An 18,512-nucleotide genomic window follows, 5' to 3' on the forward strand; every position below is an offset into this window, starting at 1 on the left:
CAAGTATGGACCAGAAGACGGTTCTGCTCTCACCCTTTCATCTCTTCTGTTATGCCATCAGAGATTCTTTACCATTGCCACCACTCTTGGACATTTTGACTCTCGTGATGCACAGAAACCACACAATGTAGAAGTCTGCTATTGTCCCTTTCTTGGGATGTTTTGGTCATTACTCAAACGCTTCCCCCAAAACACCACCCTACATCTAAGTAACGTTTTTCAGTAGTTTACACAATCAAATACAGTAGGTAGCTCCTTTTACGGTGACACTTCTCTCGCATCTACTAATCCCTGTGCAGCTTCCCCGTTCATGTTTCCCCAAAAAGTGCAGACGGACAGCGCCCCTGAAAACAATAGTGCCAGATAATCAGTGCCTATAAAATGATAATAGTGCACAATATTGTAAACGTGTCATCCTTTGTACCCTACACAGTAAAAGCGTCATCTTTCATCTTTCGTACCTCACACAATAATGATACTTCTTGTAGTGTCTCACACAGAATAGTGCCCACTTTATGGTACACACAGTAATCGTGCCACCTTTGTCTCATTTAGGGTCTAAGTGCCCCCTTTGTGTCATGCACGGTAATAATGTCCTTTTTCTGCCCCCACACATAAAAGGACCATAAGAGCACCACAAATGTGCCCACTAGGCGGTAATAATGTGGCCTGTGTGTGTCATGCTCGCCATGTCTGTCATGTCCGCCATGTCTGTTTTGCCTCATGACCCCTGGAGCGGTGTGCACGCGCATCTCATGTCTGCTATCCTGCATGTTCCCTAGAGCAGTGTGCACACTCACCTCATGACTGTTGAGCTGCGGGATGCCTGCGTTTCTGCTCTGCCTTCTGTGATCGTCTCGCATTGTCTAGAACCCCTGATCATGTGTCCTTCCTATGTTCCAGCAGAGGCTGGTTCTGCTATCATCTCTGCATGTCTGGAATTCTGATCATGTGACCTGCCTAGGTTTCAGCACTGGTTCTGCAATCATCCCTGCATGTCTGGAATCCTGATCATGTGACTGCTCCCTGTGAACCTGGAGGATCTGAATTGGAAGTTCATCCCTGGTCCTGACCCGGAAGTGGAGGTGCTATGCCCTATATCAGACCGCCCCTTCCTATGCTCAGGGCCTGAGTATTGTGTTGCTTCCCTGCATGGCTGCTTGGTCTGCTGGGTTGCTCCCTCTATTCTGTGCCCTTGCACTTTGCTCTGTCGTGCGTCTCTGCACACGCTCCATACTCGTATTCCGTCTCTTGTCTTGTGTTGTCCTTCGTGCTTTGTTTGTCCTCGCTATGCTTCCTTGTTATGCTATGTTCTGTACCCTGTCCCTGACGTGTCTCTCTACACGTGCAGGCCTCCGCTCTGTACCCTGTCCCTGACTTGTCTCTCTACACGTGTAGGCCTCCGCTCTGTACCCTGTCCCTGATGTGTCTCTACACGTGCAGGTCACCGTTCTGTACCCTGTCCCTGACGTGTCTCTCTACATGTGCAGGCCTCCGCTCTGTACCCTGTCCCTGGCGTGCCTCTCTACACGTGCAGGCCTCCATTCTGTACTCTGTCTAGTCCCAAGGCTCTCCCTTGGCCCGGCTCTGGGCTTCGGCCTACGCATCGCTGCTAGACTCTGTCCCTGTCCCTGGCGTGTCTCTCCACACACGCAGGCCTCGCCCTGTACCTGTCCCTGGCATGCCCTCTGCATGCGCAGGACTCTGCCTCTTACCCTATGCCTTGTCTCTGATGCTTCGTGCGCCCTTGCACTTTTCGTACTAGGCTTTGTCGTGCTGTTTCGTACGCGTAACTGTCCTGTACCTTTGCCTAGCCCTGCCTTGTGGCTCCGTGCCCTCGTGCACGCGTCTGGTCGCCCTGTGCCTGCCTGTTGTGCCTCAGCCGTGCCGCCTCTAGTCGTGCTCGCCTGTGTGCCTCAGCCGTGCCCAGTGCTATAGTGGTTACTGGCTGTGTGAGCCACAGCTGTGCCGCATCTAAGTCGTGCCCGCCTGCTTATGTCACCGTCGGTACCGCCTGCCGGTGCCCCAGCCGTGGTTTCCGTGCTCCCTTGCACGCATGCTGGTTTCCACACTGTGCCTTTTCGTGCTACTCTTGCACAAAGTCTTTTGCTTACTTTGCTCTGCTCTGAACCCTGTCTTGCCTGCTGGATTCCGTAACATGCCGACTGCTGCCAGAGGTCCGGACCTAGATGACTGCGGCCTGATGTCCGGAGCTGATTTATGCAGTCTGATTCCTGGACCCTGTCGGTCGATGCCAGCACCCCGGATTCCAATGCCACCGTACCCTATCTTGGTTCCTGGCGTGTCCTCTGCACGTGCAGGCCTCCGTCCTGTATCTCTCCCTGGCGTGTTTCTTCGCACGCGCAGGCCACCGTCCCTGTACCTGTCCCTGGCATGCCCCTTGGCATGCGCAGGCCTCCGTCCTGTGAACCTGACCCGGGCGTGTTCGTTGACACGCATCCTGTTTCTAACTTTGTCTTGTCTCCTTGCATGGAACCCTGGTTTGCTTACCGGATGTCTGGAACCTGCCGATCACCTTCAGAGCTACAGAACCTGATGACCCGGTTGATCGCTGCTTGCTGTCCGGAGTCCGATGTCCTCGTTCCTCTGTCTACCATCTGCACGTACCATGCTTTGGACCTCGGCGTGCTCTTGCACGCACCTTGCTCTATGTACTCTGTGTGTTCACGTTTTGCACCTGTTATACCCTGAAGTGTTTCTCATGCCTTGGACCTCAGTGTGCCCTTGCACGCATCTTGCTTTATGTACTTTGTGTGTTCACGTTTTGCACCTGTTGTACCCAGAAGTGTTCCTTAACTAAGTTTCCTTGAACTAACGTCTTGTCTCGCCTTGTCTTGTTTCCCTGAGCCGGCCGTCTGGTCCAGCTGCTGTGGTGGCTCACCCCCTTGGTCTTGCCCCTGACACTCCCTGTATAGGGTGTGGATTCTCACTAGGTCAGCTCGCCCTAGGTGGGTGGGTGCCACGGCCCAGAGGGTCCACTCATTTAAGGAAAACGACAGCGTAAGCTGACGCTCGTCACAGTGTGTCTCATGTAGCATATAATTACTTCACTGTTCTCCCTAGAAATTAATAGTGCCTCTCTTACGTTATAATGCCTCCTGAGTGCCCTCATGAGAAATGAATGGTTCCTGTTTGCCCCCTTCCAGTTATAATGCTTTGAGTGTCTCCATCAAGTAATATTGCCCCCTTCAAGTATTAATTCCAAGAGTGTCAGCTTCAAGTAATGTTGCCTGCTCCTAGAATTAATATTCACTAAGTGTTCCCTTAAAGTAATAATGCCATCTGAGTGCCCAATTAAGTAAAAATGCCCCCAGAGTGCCTGTGGCTCCTTACTCTACCACAAGATCGTGCTCTAATGCTGCCACTTTGATACCAATATTATTCAATTTGCCAGTAACAAAACTTTCTGCCCCTCGCGATTTTGCTCCCGGGGCAACTACTCCTGTAGCCACCCACACTACCCCACTGCTGGTTAGTTCTATGTTTTACCATCCCCTGTGCCATGTATTGTTTCTAGCAAGCGTATCTCAGATTTACATATCACATATCTCCCCTTTCTTAGAGTAATATCAGCTCCGTCTTCTAGCAGTCAGACATTATTTCTCAAAGTAATGAGCCAGAACTAATGATGAGGACATCGCTAAGGAACAATGTCATTGCACGGCCGAGCACGCATCTTCTATAAAATGCACCGGTTGCGAACACGTCATGGCACTTACATTTACACAAGAGTTACACATAAGGATTTGCTTCATTTGTTGGAACGGATTATTTAGCTCAGTTTCAGTTCATCTCACTGACAGACCCATCCTCTCTTAACAAGGACCAGATTAAGTGACTCTTTTATATCTAGTAGGACTTGCCTCTCATATATGGTACAAGTCCCTGGAAACATTGGTGACATTTGAAGACCATTTTGAAGAGTCAAGGTATCGGTGAGTTTGCCGGTTTTGTACAGACACTATGGTATAGTAGCTGGGTCATAACTGGTACTTGCGGATCTCCACTACAGGTGTCCTAGCTCCTCAACTTGGGTTATATGTACTTGTCCCCGATTTTCTCTCCGGTGCCAAGCACAAACTGGTAGTAGACCCAGGACCAAGGTTGATTGCTGAATATCTACTGAACAACCCCATAAGTCTTCTCTCACATTGACTTATTACTTGGATCCTTCAGTCCGTAGGTGGTCTAAAGTGATTCCGAACTCCAGACAAATTATCACTCAGAATAAAAATGTATTGAGTGCCAAGAAAAGTATATTATCCCGAAAGCTGGTTCCAATAATTTACCTCCCTCAGCCGTCTGAGTTTATCCAGCTTGGCCCCAAAACAATAGTATTAACCTACATTTACCATTTATCCTTTAATATACGTCAAGCACACAAAGGGAGTATTGGAACATACGCAGAGGCTTTCCACCCATGTCAAACACACTATAATAATTCATTTAAAAGAAAAAAAATCATTCTTCATATAAAAAAATAAGCACAACCGAAATTTCAAGGAAATACAGAATGTGACTCACGCGTTTCGCTATAAAAGTTTTTGGCATCATTAAATAAATATCTTTTCTTTGGTGCCAGGGAGTGTGGATTCCATAGTATAATATAACGGCTTGAGTTCGACCTTGTGTGGACCCCAAAGTATTCCTAGATTTCACTTCATTCCAAAATCACCCATCATTGGGAAATCATTCCAAAAGGTATCTGATGGGTCAACTGAAGGACACTTATGGTAATCTTAGGAGTCGGTCACTAGTCACCACGGATTGTCCACCATTGGAGACAATTGATTTTCTCTTACTTAAATGGATGTATTTTTGGCTAACAATCATTTTTAGGAATTGACAAAAATGTTGTACCATTTACCTTCTATAGCCGATGTGTTGCACTGTCTAAAGGAAGATATAATCACCTGCCGGGACTTACCAGGATCCAGCGTAGAGGCCACTCCATGGTTTGGGTTTACGGGAAGTCGTCACCGGTCAAAGCGGTAGCAAGACCGTTGGGACCTTGATGGGTCGCCGCATTCAAGTAAATTTCACAGCATGTAATAAGTGACGTCATTAATAAGATGTTGTGGAAATCATCAATCACAGGTTCCAGAGGACCTGCTGCTGCTTTGAAGGGTGACGACTTCTTTCCGGTGTAGGCGCTGACCACAGAGCAGCCTGCATTGGATCCTGGAAAGTGCCAGGAGGTGAGTGTAGCTTCCTATTTTGTTAGCATACCAAGCCACTGGTAAAATCTTCATTTTGCCCCAACAAAGCCTTTAAGTGAAGAAAAAATTGTCCCTATAAGTGGACGACCTGTTAACGTAACACACATACAGTACATGGTAAAATCTTTGACCTCAGATGTAAAACATCGACATGTCTCGCTTCCTTCCAATATACCTTCCCCTCAATCAGCATCTACGGTACTCAGCAGATTATATTTTCTAAATCCACTGGACTTTAGAAAATTTTGCAAATTATATAAATCACCTACCCTAATCTCTACTTGCTAGAAAACCAGGATTGGTAACTTCGTTAAATTCCGTTAAAAATCAAGCAAAGATCAGGTAGCTGAATGCATTACGAAACCTTCAGCACTGGATGATGCATGTGCCATTGGGACCATGTCTTAGACCTAAATATTTTTGTGCCCATACTCAATTCTAGAATTATTTTTACTGGACAAAGACATTCTTTAAGCTTGGAGCAGGATCAGGAAATTCATAGAAAGTCACAATTAAAGGGGAACTTTCACTGCATTTTTTAAATTTAATCTTCACACCTTCTCCAGTTGCCATGTCTCCACTGATTCTGGAACAGTTTTTCTTTTTGTTCTGCGCCCCTCTGTTCCAGAGATATGTCCCCCGGAAGTAACCTTCAGCCCACCGTTGTAAGTGAGAATGAGGATGGAGCTGTTATTCCATGCTCAGCCACAGCTGTTAACGGTATCAACGAGCGTTCTGAGGACGCCGACACTGTTAATAGAATTGCATTTGACGTGGCCCATGGCTGCTCCGACCCATCTAACATTTGCCAGAATTGCCAGATGGCCCACCAGCCCTGTACTGCTTTGAAAATGCTCAAGCCTGAAGAAGGACTGTGTCCTAAACGTAACTACTGATATCTTAAGAAACTTTTACGATATAAATAAAGCTCTACCATTATTCCATATAGTTCTGAAAATTGGTTCTCTCTATGTTTTCCGATACAAGATTTTCTACATTTCCTATAGCCAGAAGGATACCACTGATGATGATGCCATCATACAGTAGAACTTATCCTGAATGCATGTATCACCACTTTCTCAGTGTAGATTTGAGGGACATCACGCTATGTCTCTTTCGTTGACATGACTTCTTAAATTCTTAGATTTTTGGACTTCTGAAGGTCAGTTCTTTTGGAGATCTTCAGTTGAGAAATGATTTGACTGAGTAAGGGGTTTGTATAAAATGAGTGAATAACTCATTAACTTGAATGTGGCTTTGCTGCAATACCATACATCATCAATGGACGAGATTGTCAATGTCCCCTTTCCCAATATCCGACAATCTCTATTAGTTATGCTTTTCTTCTCTCCTGCATTTTCCATTGGAAAGCCCTGGATTATACACTACATGGACAAAATAATCGGGACATCCACATATAGAAGCTTTTATGACATCTTGTTCTACATCCATAGACATCAATATGGAGTCGGTCCCTTTACATTTATAACTAATTCCACTCCTCTAGACGACTTTCTACTAGATTTTGGTGGTGTTGGATGGGGTTGAGGTGCGAGATCAGTGTGGCCGGTCATGTTCTTCCACACCAAACTTCACCAACTATATCTTTATGGACCTTGTAGTCTAGACACAGTCATGGAGAACAAAAATGGGCCTTCTCCAAACTATTTCCATAAAGTTGGAAGCTACAATTGTCCAAAATGTCTTTTAAGCAGAAGTATGAAGCTTTCCCTCAACCGGAACTAAGGGGCTGAGGCCAATCCCTGAGAAATAAGCCCATAGCTTTATCCCTCCTCCATCAAACTGTAGAGCGGGCACAATGCACTCAGTCAGGTAATGTTCTCCTGGCAATCCCCAAACTCATCCATCAGATGCCAGATTGAGAAGTGTGATCTGTCACTGCACAGAATACATTTTCATTTCGGTGGCTGCTTTACACCACACGTTCTGACACTTGGCATTGTGCTTGGTGACATAAGGCTGCATGCAGCTGCTCGGCCATAAACTGACTTGTTGCATCGGTGGCTCCTACCGGTCCTCACTGGTATCAGTGAATTCTTTATGACTAGTAATTTTATCACATATCAGTAAAGGCGAGGGGCCAGATGCTATACACCAGGGGCAAGAGGACAGATATTATACACTGGGGGGCGAGGGGGTAGATGTTATGCACTTGGGGGCGAGGGGACAGATGTTAGTCACTAGGGGGTGAGGGGGTAGATGTTATGCACTGGGGGGGTGAGGGGACAGATGTTATACACTTGGTAGCGAGGGTACAGATCTTATACACTTGGGCGCAAGGGGGTGGATGTTATACATTGGGTGGTGAAGGGGTGGATGTTAGACACTGGGGGAAAGGTGGTGGATGCTATACACCGGGAAGCGAGGGGACTGATGTTATACACTGGGACGAAAGGGGGTGGATGCTATACACTGGGGTGTCAGGGGGTCGATGTTATACACCAGGAGCAAGGGGATGGATGTTATACAGTGGGGGCAAGGGGCTGGCCATTATAGACTGGCGGGTGAGGGGGTGGATGTTATACACTGGGGGTAGGAGGGTGGATGTTATACATCGGGGACGAGGGGAAAGATGTTATACACTGGGGGCAAGGAGGTGGAAGTTACACACTGGGGGGTGGTGAGGGGTTGGATGTTATACACCGAGGGTAAGGGGACAGATGTTATGCACTGGGGAGATCAACGGTGGCTAGATGTTATACACTGGGGGTTGAGGGGGTGAATGTCACACACCGGGGATCATTAGGAAAGAAGTTATACACCTGGGGTGAGGGGACAGATGTTATACACTGGGGAGAGAGGGGACAGATGTTATACACTGGGGATTGAGGGGGTGGATATTATACATCGGGGGTGAGAGAACAGATGTTATACACCAGGGAGCGAGGGGATAGATGTTATACACTGGGGGGCAAAGGAGTAGATATTATACACCAAGGAGCAAGGGGACAGATGTTATACACTAGGGGGTTGAGGAGGTGGATATTATACACCAGGGATGAGGGGACAGATGTTATACACTAGGGGGTTGAGGAGGTGGATATTATACACCAGGGATGAGGGGACAGATGTTATACACTGGGGGGGGCAATGAGGTGGATATTATACACCAGGGGCGAGGGGACAGATGTTATACACTGCGGGGTGAGGGGTGGGTGTTATACACCAGGGGTGAGGGGACAGATGTTATACACTTTGTGGGGAAAATAGTCTCAGAATGAGAAACTGGAATTCAATGATTAAGAGCTGTGCACCAACACTTTTGTCCATGTTGTGTATCCACTCTTTAGTCTAGTAAGACTCACTGTACCGTGCCATCAGTTCACATAGGATAAGACGGAGGTCACGGTGGACATTGTCCTATTCCCATCATTGCAGGTTAATAATTCCAAGCAGTTGACATTATGAGTGATCAGTCCAGAGATCCTGGTAGCTGATGTCTGAAAACAGCCAGGACCATCCAGCTGTAGACAAGTAGCCTGAGTGCAGAGGTACATCATTAGGTTTTTTGGCATTCTTTGCCCCATTCATTATAAACTAACAGCTTGTATGACAGCTCAGATGAAAGTTGATGATTTATGCCTGGGCGGGATCATACACATCCCTGCTCTGACCAAGTTAAGAAGACCAGTCAGTGGGCTGCAGACTAACATCCCACACTTACACAAGGAGAATCTCCGCAAGTGAGTACAACCTGACCCAACCGAAATTAGGCTGAAGCTTGCCCGGTCTTTGCTATCCTAATGCTAGTCCTCATCCAGCTTTCTGGGAGGAAAACTTTTCTTCTAAGATCTATAAAAGAAAATGCTTTAGCATCTTGAGTAACTATAATTTGAGTTTTACTTTATTTCTATGCTCTATACGGTAACTTTATATTTATCAGATCTAAAGAGATTGAATATTCATTTATTTATTTCAATATTTCTTTTTTTTGTGCTTTTTTTGTTAATGGTATTTATGTACTGTGTATGTTGTTTTTTTTTGCTCTTTTTTGTTATTGGTATTTAAGTACTTTGTGTGTGTGTTGTTTTTTTTTATCAACAGGCAATATTGCATATTTACGTAAATGGTTTTCCCTTAGGCTAGATCACATTTGCAGTTTTTAGGCTGAAGCCAAAAAAATTTTCAAGTGTATAAATGAAAAACTGTGTTAAGTCTATTATTGGCTTAAAATAACGAAAAGAAAAATAGAGTACATCCAGCCTAAAAAGTCAAATAAGTTTAGGTCAGTCGGCTGGATCAGAGAATAAGCTGGCCCTAGTCCCCAGTCCCACTTTTTCTCCACAAGAGACTGAGACTAAGTCTTATTCTACTTTTTGGACCCCCACCACTTTTTTTTGTCCCTTTATATCCCTTTTAGAGTTTATGCAATGATTGGGTGCTACTTCAATTATTTTATTGAGTTTTTGTTTAAAGGGATATTTCCAGCTTGACAAGTTATCACCTATCTACAGATTGCTAATCGCTGGGGGTCCGACCATTGAAATCTCCATCGAGAATGAAATGCCCATTTAGAATAGCAGGGTGGCCATGATGCACGACAACGATCCATTCATTTCTATGGGATTGCTGAAGTATCAGAGACAATGACATAGACTATGAATAAAGAGGTGACGCAAGTGACCTCCATTCTGATTGGGTATTTCTATGCCCCGTTCTTGGGAACCCTGCTCTCGGACCTCCAAGGATCAGCAAGCTGCAGATAGGTGATCACTTTCAATCTTGGGAACATCCCTTTAAGTGTGTATTTAGTTATTGGTTTATTTGTTTTGCATTGTGATAATATTTTGTATCATGAATTTAGCATTTTAAATTTTACTTAATGAAATTTATCCTAAGGGGTTTTCCTAAAAAGGCAAGTAACTTGCTGATCGCTGGGGGTCTGGGTGTTGAAATCCTAATAACGGGGCTCTGGAACCCTGCGATTAGATTTATGCCCAGTCCTGTCTTGTATGGAGCAAAGGTGCACATGCTCAACCTCCACTCCATTCATTGTCTATGGGACTGACGGAGAAAGCCAAGCACAACATTGCTTATTTCTAGCAGTCCCGTAGACAATGAATGGAGCAGAGGGATAGCATTTTCGGCTCTGCTCCAATCTCTGAGTTCCAGAGCCACATACTCAGGATATCTTTTGGGTCCCTGCTGTTGGATAGGGAATAACTTGCAATTTTGAGAAAACTCCTTTAAAGCCTTTAAAGGATTTGTCTACCCATTTTAAAGGTCCCTTGACAATATACTGATTACAGGGGGTACTACTACCAGAAACTTTGACCACATCCTATTGCCGATGCCTGGGAAGGTAACAAGTTGGTCCTTATTGAAATTAAAGGGAATCTGTCAGTAGGCTCAACCCTCCTAAGCCGTCCATATGGGCATATAGGGCTTAGGAAGCTGAATAAAATGATAACTTGTTAACTGTGATCCAATGTGTTATTCCAGAGAAATCCACATTTTTCTTAATATGTAAATGAGATGTTATGATCTATGGGCCGGACATAGATCTCCCTAAGAATCTGCCTGTAGAGCTTATTTTAAAAGACGGGGACTTTACCAATATGAGACATGTAACGACTGACAGTCTTCTCTCCTGATCTATACAGTATGTCTCACACTGGTAAAGCCTCCTTTCATTTAAAATAATCTCTGGAGGCAGAGTTTCGAGGAGATCTATGTCCGTCCCTTAGATCTTAAGAACAGCTCATTTACATATTAAGAAAAACATGGAATTCTGTGAAATAAGACATCGAATCTCAAATAATAAGGTATCATTTTACTCAGCTTCCAGTGACCTACACGACCATATTGTCAGCTTAGGAGGGTTGATAGTACTGAAAGATTCCCTTTAAGCATTACACAGCTGCCAATGAAATCGTGCTCTTTTCAATGGTTCTCCACTCTAATAGAGGGGTGGTCATCCTCCTCGACCTCCAATGTTGCATTCCTAAAAGCAGCAAACAACTAAATCAAGGATCAGCAGCCTTCGGTACTCCAAAACCACAAATCCCAACTTGTACTGACAGTCTGTGGCTGTCAGGGGAACGTTGGGAGTAGTAGTTTCACAATAGCTGGAGTACCGAAGGTCCAGTTAACACATAAGTATCTGATCTGGATGAACTAGATATTCACGGACTGAGCTACACAATGATGTCAGCCGATGGGGACACACAAGTAGTTACAGGAGAACTGCATTATACTATACAAAACACATAATAGGAATAACATATCTGCCAACAGCAACTTGCTGACAGTTTCCATATCCGTAGTTTCTACTTTTTTAAACTTTTCTTTAAAAAGTAAGTAAAACAAATGAAAAGATGAAAAGAAAGAAAGAGTCTCTTCAATAGGAAACATTAGACATGACTCAGATGCCCGCAGGAAGGGTTATCTAAAAACCATGTGGCAAAAAGTATAAAAATGGTGGGAGAAGGGAGTGGAGTGTCTGGATATTATCATATAGTAAGACATCTTGTTTAAAATAGAGGATAAAAGTATAAAAGAAAATTGTCATAATCATTGATCATTCAGCACATTAAGGACAAGTACGAAGAATGGCAGGAATTTAGCAGCAGCTACCTAAAATCCTTCATAATGGTGCTAATGCGGGTGTTTAAACTTCTGCACACTTCAAAGACTAATATCTAAGAGCAATGTTGTGTCTGATGGGTCCAGGGGAAGGGAAATACCTAGATAAATACCTAGCGATCACCCATAGTAGTCTGTAGCACTATTCTTGCTGACAAAAGTACCAGGACCCAAATCCATCAGTAATATCCCCTTTCATGTAATTTACGGTAATCTCTAGAGACAGATTCTCAGGGAGATCTATGTCTGGCCCATAGATCTTAACAGCTAATTTACATTTTAAGAAAAATTTGAATTCCTCTGGGATAAAACATTGGATCGCAGATATCAAAGTGTCATTTTACTCAACTTTCTTTAACCTACATGCACATATAAATATCTTAGGAGGGTTGACCCTACTGACAGATACCTTTTAAAAATATTGGATAAAACTACAAGGGGTGCACATAGTGATGCCCAAAATAGTAATTGTACCAAATGAAATACAATAGGTCAATCAAAATCTCAGTTCCCTTATATAACAGATTTAGTCTACACTCACACATGTGTGCAAAATGTGTAGTATTGCAGTATATACAGTCATATGTAAAAGTTTGGGCACCCCTATTAATGTTAACCTTTTTTCTTTATAACAATTTTGGTTTTTGCAACAGCTATTTCAGTTTCATATATCTAATAACTGATGGACTCAGTTATATTTCTGGATTCAAATGAGGTTTATTGTGCTAACAGAAAATGTGCAATCTGCATTTAAACAAAATTTGACCGGTGCAAAAGTATGGGCACCCTTATCATTTTCTTGATTTGAACACTCCTAACTACTTTTTACTGACTTCCTGAAGAACTAAATTGGTTTTGTAACCTCATTGAGCTTTGAACTTCATAGCCAGGTGTATCAAATCATGAGAAAAGGTTTTTAAAGTGGCCACTTGCAAGTAGTTCTCCTATTTGATTCTCCTATGAAGAGTGGCATCATGGGCTCCTCAAAACAACTCTCAAATGATCTGAAAACAAAGATTATTCAACATAGCTTTTCAGGGGAAGGATACAAAAAGTTGTCTCAGAGATTTAACCTGTCAGTTTCCACTGTGAGGAACATAGTAAGGAAATGGAAGAACACAGGTACAGTTCTTGTTAAGCCCAGAAGTGGCAGGCCAAGAAAAATATCAGAAAGGCAGAGAAGAAGAATGGTGAGAACAGTCAAGGACAATCCACAGACCACCTCCAAAGACCTGCAGCATCATCTTGCTGCAGATGGTGTCACTGTGCATCGGTCAACAATACAGCGCATGCATAACGCCTTTTTGTATGACCAAACAACTCAATCTTTGTTTCATCAGTCCACAGGACCTTCTTCCAAAATGTCACTGGCTTGTCCAAATGTGCTTTTGCATACCTCAGGCGACTCTGTTTGTGGCGTGCTTGCAGAAACGGCTTCTTTCGCATCACTCTCCCATACAGCTTCTCCTTGTGCAAAGTGCGCTGTATTGTTGACCGATGCACAGTGACACCATTTGCAGCAAGATGATGCTGCAGGTCTTTGGAGGTGGTCGGTGGATTGTCCTTGACTGTTCTCACCATTCTTCTTCTCTGCCTTTCTGATATTTTTCTTGGCCTGCCACTTCTGGGCTTAACAAGAACTGTACCTGTGTTCTTCCATTTCCTTACTATGTTCCTCACAGTGGAAACTGACTGGTTAAATCTCTGAGACAACTTTTTGTATCCTTCCCCTGAAAAGCTATGTTGAATAATCTTTGTTTTCAGATCATTTGAGAGTTGTTTTGAGGAGCCCATGATGCCACTCTTCATAGGAGAATCAAATAGGAGAACTACTTGCAAGTGGCCACCTTAAATACCTTTTCTCATGATTTGATACACCTGGCTATGAAGTTCAAAGCTCAATGAGGTTACAAAACCAATTTAGTGCTTCAGGAAGTCAGTAAAAAGTAGTTAGGAGTGTTCAAATCAAGAAAATGATAAGGGTGCCCATACTTTTGCACCGGTCAAATTTTGTTTAAATGCAGATTGCACATTTTCTGTTAGTACAATAAACCTCATTTGAATCCAGAAATATAACTGAGTCCATCAGTTATTAGATATATGAAACTGAAATAGCTGTTGCAAAAACCAAAATTGTTATAAAGAAAAAAGGTTAACATTAATAGGGGTGCCCAAACTTTTACATATGACTGTAGAACAAATCACAGTCTCCTATTAAAAATATTCAGCACCAGAACGTTCATAAAAACAGGAATACAGAACCAGGACTACCAACAGTGCATGAATACAGCACTAGAACCACCATGAGTACAGGAAAATAGCATTGAAACCACCATTAGTACAATAAAAATTCAGCACCAGAACGTCCATCAAAGCAGAAATACAGCACCAGGACCACCAACAGTATGGATACAGCGCTAGAACCACCATCAGTGCAAGAATATAGTACCAAAAACACTATCAGTACAGGAAAACACCAAAACAACCAGAATCACTATCAGATAACAATACATCACCATAACCACTATCAGTGCATGAATACATCACCAGAAACCCGTCAGTACATAATCACAGCAAGACCATCAGTAAAGGAATAGCACACCAAAACCACCATCAATACATGAATACTGCACCAGAACCATGACACAGTCTACCCTTATGAACTATAACCGCCTCATCACCACCAGAGCTGCTGCACCCCCTGACCTTCTGTCTCTTCCCCACTATCCCGTAGAATGTAAGTCCACAAGGACAGGGTCCTCTCCCCTCTGCACCAGTCTGTCACTGTAAATTTGTTTACTGTTAACGATATCTATAACTTTGTATGTAATCCCCTTCTAATGTACAGCACCATGGAATTAATGGCGCTATATAAATAAATAATAATAATAACCTCAAAATCATTCACCATGATGAACTATAGTCTCCACAACATCCACTCTTATGAATTATGGCGTTCAAACCATCCCTCTTAAGAACTATGGCCTGTCTGCTGTCTGCCCTTTTGAAATATCTCTCCACTGTTCTCCCTTATTAATTATAATCTAAGCACTGTCTGCCATTTTCAACAAGAATCTGCACACTGTCCACCTTTATGATTTATAACCTTCACACTATCCGCCTTTATAAACCATAACCTTCACACTGTCTGCCCTTATGAACTATATCTGTCCCATTGTCCTTCTTTATGAACTATAACTTCCACACCATATGCCCTTATGAACTATAGCCGTCACACTATACTCCCTTATGAACTATAGCCGTCACACTATACTCCTTTATGAACTATAACGGATAACAGCCACACTATCCTCTATTACGAACTATAGTTGCCACACTGCCTCCCCTTATGAACTATAACTGCCAAACTGTCCACTCTTATGAATTATAACCTCCACGCTGCCCGCTCATATGAACTTAGATAACACATTATCACCCCTTATGACCTATAACCTCCACTCTGTCCCCACTAAATGTTGTCCTCTCGCTACTGTTTCCCTAAATGCTGTCCCAATCTCCACATTGTCCCTTACGTTGCCCTGTCCAGTCTGTTCCCATCACACTCCCCCTCTCTACACTCTGCTCCCCTTCTTTAAACTGTGTCTCAATTCTATACTTCCCCCTCTCTCTACCTAATTTCTGTATTGTGCCTCCTTGCTGTACTGTTCCCTTTATACACTATGCCTCCTCTGCATACTAGCCTTCTTTATACTGCTCCTCTATACTATGCACCCTTCCAATATTATACCCTCTCTATACTGCCCTGCCCACCTCACATTACCACTCTCTATACTGTTTCCTTTCTATACTGCCCCAATTCCATACTGTCTCCCCACACTGCGCCTCTCAACACAGTGCCCCCTGTTTTTACTCCTCCCTCTCTATACTGCCCATCTTTACACTGTGCTCCATCTCTATACTGCTGCTCTCTATACTATGCCTCCTCCTTATAAAGTCCCCTTTCTGTGACCTCACCATCCCCTCCCCTTGCTTATAGTAAATGGCCATTGAATCTTCACCTCCATAGAGCGCTTTCCTTTCTCGCTGTCTTCTCATCCTCTGCGGCGCTGTGGTGACGTCAGCAGCTGAGGTGGTCTCATCACGCTATGGGGGCGGAGAGCTGTTTAGTGCTTTTAATCCGCCGCTGTAGTGCCGGAGTGCCGCTCATATCTTTAATTTTATTTGTGTCTGAAGGATGCAAATGCAATTGAATGCAAAAAGCAAGGAAGCCGCTTGCGCTCAGTGATCGTACTTCTTATCTCTATATAGTGCTCACTGAGTGCTATCTAGGCTGGAAAAGAAGCAGCAACTGTTCCCCAGTGCCCCTTGCCTTATCTGGGGCCCAACCTGTTGCTGCTAGAGGGCAGTAGCCTTAAAGGGGACTTATCAGTCGATTCATTGCAGCCAGTTACATTTTGTCTTTGAAACACTCCAACGTTTCAGAGGAAATATAGTTTGAAGGTCCGGAGACCATAGGCAGAGACTACACTGGTTCGACGCTGCCCTGGGGCGGCAGCTTTTCCCAGCACCACACCAGGTGATTGGCAGGTTTCTGCCATGTGTAAGAGACCCGTCAATCAACAGAAACAATGTTGGAAAAACCTGGCTAGATGCCCCACCTGACTATTCTTGTCTCTGATGATAGTTTGAAGATGCGTCTGGTTACCATGTTTTCTCCGAAAAGCTGTAGTTCTTCAGAATAAAACATATATGACTGCAATCGCGTAACTAATAATAGTTGTAATAATATTTTTTATTTCTATATCACCAACATATTCCGCAGCACTTTACGTTTTAGGGGGGACTTGTACAGACAATAAAGGATCTGATTCATGCAGCCCGTGGGTTGAGCAGCATCCACTGAGAGACAGGTTCCCTTTAATGCAACTGCATCAAAAGCCACTGGTGCAGAATGGAGATTTCCAGTGATAACATGGCTAAGCAGGCATCGAGGGGTGGAAAGTAGTTTTCCGCAGCAATAGAATATTCTATCACACACTGAACTATGGTGGTCTACTGCTAGGATCAGGCTCGGACTGGCACGCTGTGGAACAGGTCAATCTCCTGGTGGGCCGCTCCACCATCCCAACTGAGTATTACTTATGAAAATACACTTGAATCACTATGTACAGACAAAGGCAGCATCTCTTTATTCATTTAATTGTTACCCAATATATGGGTCATACATGTGTGTATGAATGTAATGTAGTATTTGCAGATCGCTGAGCAGTGCGTCCACAGAGTTGATATTACTAGTGGAATGCCGGTCCAGCACTGGGTAAGACCTCCATCATCCGTTATAATAAAGGAACTGTAGCACTGTGGGAGTGTCCTGAACCTTCAGATTTTGTTCCTGACACTGCACCACTTCTGTCCTGGCACTCTGAAGGAGTTACTTAAAGAGTGATAAGTCGCGGGGTCTGGACAGTCCGATCACTTGCTTAGATAAGAATACCACATTAAATATATGCATTGAATAAGACGGGTATAGCAAAGTCATTCTCGTTTATTTTTTTGCTTTTTTTTAGATTTGACAATAATCGAGTTTTGAAGAATTGATAAACTTGATAGAACGAAGAGGAACCTTTCCTGACACTACAAGAAATTGTAACGCTGATCACATGAAAACAGAAGACGATCTGGTACAACTGGTATGGAGCAAGTTGTTTGCCTGAAAACTGTGTTGATCCTGATTTCTGCCCCCTGCCTCCTATTCGTAAAGGGGACCGGCGCAGAAAAACTCTTCCACAGCAGGGACCATTCTGACCTTGAGCTGCAAAATCACCCTCAAGCGGAAGCAATTCTGAGCCCGGAGGCTGCGCAGGTATGGTTGTCTGGTATTGCAGCTTATTCTTGAGCTTAAAGGGGTTTTCCACTTTTACGAAGTTGCTCCCCTAACAATAGCATACTAGTAAAAAGACAAAAACAGGTAGTGCTCACTGTCCTCCATCCCAACGCTGCCTCTGTTTTTGGCTGCCGCAGTGACATCACGACTACAGTGCCCATCACCGCTGCATTAGATAACGCGGGGTTCACCAATCCTTGATAATGCCATGTTCACACGGAATTTTTTTAAGCAGACATATCCGGCGAGTTTTTCTATCAGAAATGGAGGTTACCCGCCTGAAAATAACGTTATTCGCATATATCCTTGTTTGGGGAGTGTTTGAGAGTTTTTCTTTTTGTCAAATATTTCCTGAAGAAGTTTTCTACAGTTTTGGAAGAGTTTTTTTTTTTCCTCAGTGTTCTATGCAATTAATTTGGATCAGAATACAATTCATTGAAGTGATATAAACGGGAAGAATTTTTCAAACATTTTTTAAGTGATTTTTCTTTTATGAGGATTATGGAGCGGATCTGCTCTAAAATGACAAAAAAAAAAACTGCGTGAACATAGTTTTAGTGATGGGGACAGCTCACCTTCTACTCCTCCCTGTACAGGAAGATTACATAGGCCATTTATAGTTATCCCCATATGGGATATTTAGGGCAAATTGACAATATATGGAGGGAATGTCTGGCAGGAGAGGTTCCAGGGCTTGAGAAGAGAAAAAAGAGATAACAGTGGCGCCATTTGTGTCTTCACTTGGTAACAGTGCCCTATCTGTGCCTCCACATAATATCAGTGCACCCTCTGTGTCTGCACATTGTAATAATAGCCCTTTT

The 18,512-nt window shown here is 43.7% G+C and overlaps 1 protein-coding gene across 4 annotated transcripts in view; it reads left to right on the forward strand.

The window, feature by feature from the left end:
• LOC141083535 (matrix metalloproteinase-21-like) overlaps nucleotides 1–18,512 on the forward strand; it is a 48,973-nt gene that overhangs the window by 17,384 nt on the left and 13,077 nt on the right. For 3 of the 4 annotated variants that reach the window (XM_073567862.1, XM_073567861.1, XM_073567864.1), the window contains exon 2: nucleotides 17,375–17,670. In XM_073567862.1, the coding sequence (XP_073423963.1) occupies nucleotides 17,500–17,670 (171 nt within the window). In that variant the 5' untranslated portion in view covers nucleotides 17,375–17,499. Of the gene's footprint in view, nucleotides 1–8,907; nucleotides 8,945–17,374; nucleotides 17,671–18,512 lie in introns of those variants that run through there. The other variant, XM_073567863.1, reaches the window with a different exon arrangement.

The sequence above is a fragment of the Dendrobates tinctorius genome, unplaced genomic scaffold, assembly GCF_039654945.1.
Source record: "Dendrobates tinctorius isolate UK_male_01 unplaced genomic scaffold, ASM3965494v1 ptg000020l, whole genome shotgun sequence".
Classification (NCBI taxonomy): domain Eukaryota; kingdom Metazoa; phylum Chordata; class Amphibia; order Anura; family Dendrobatidae; genus Dendrobates; species Dendrobates tinctorius.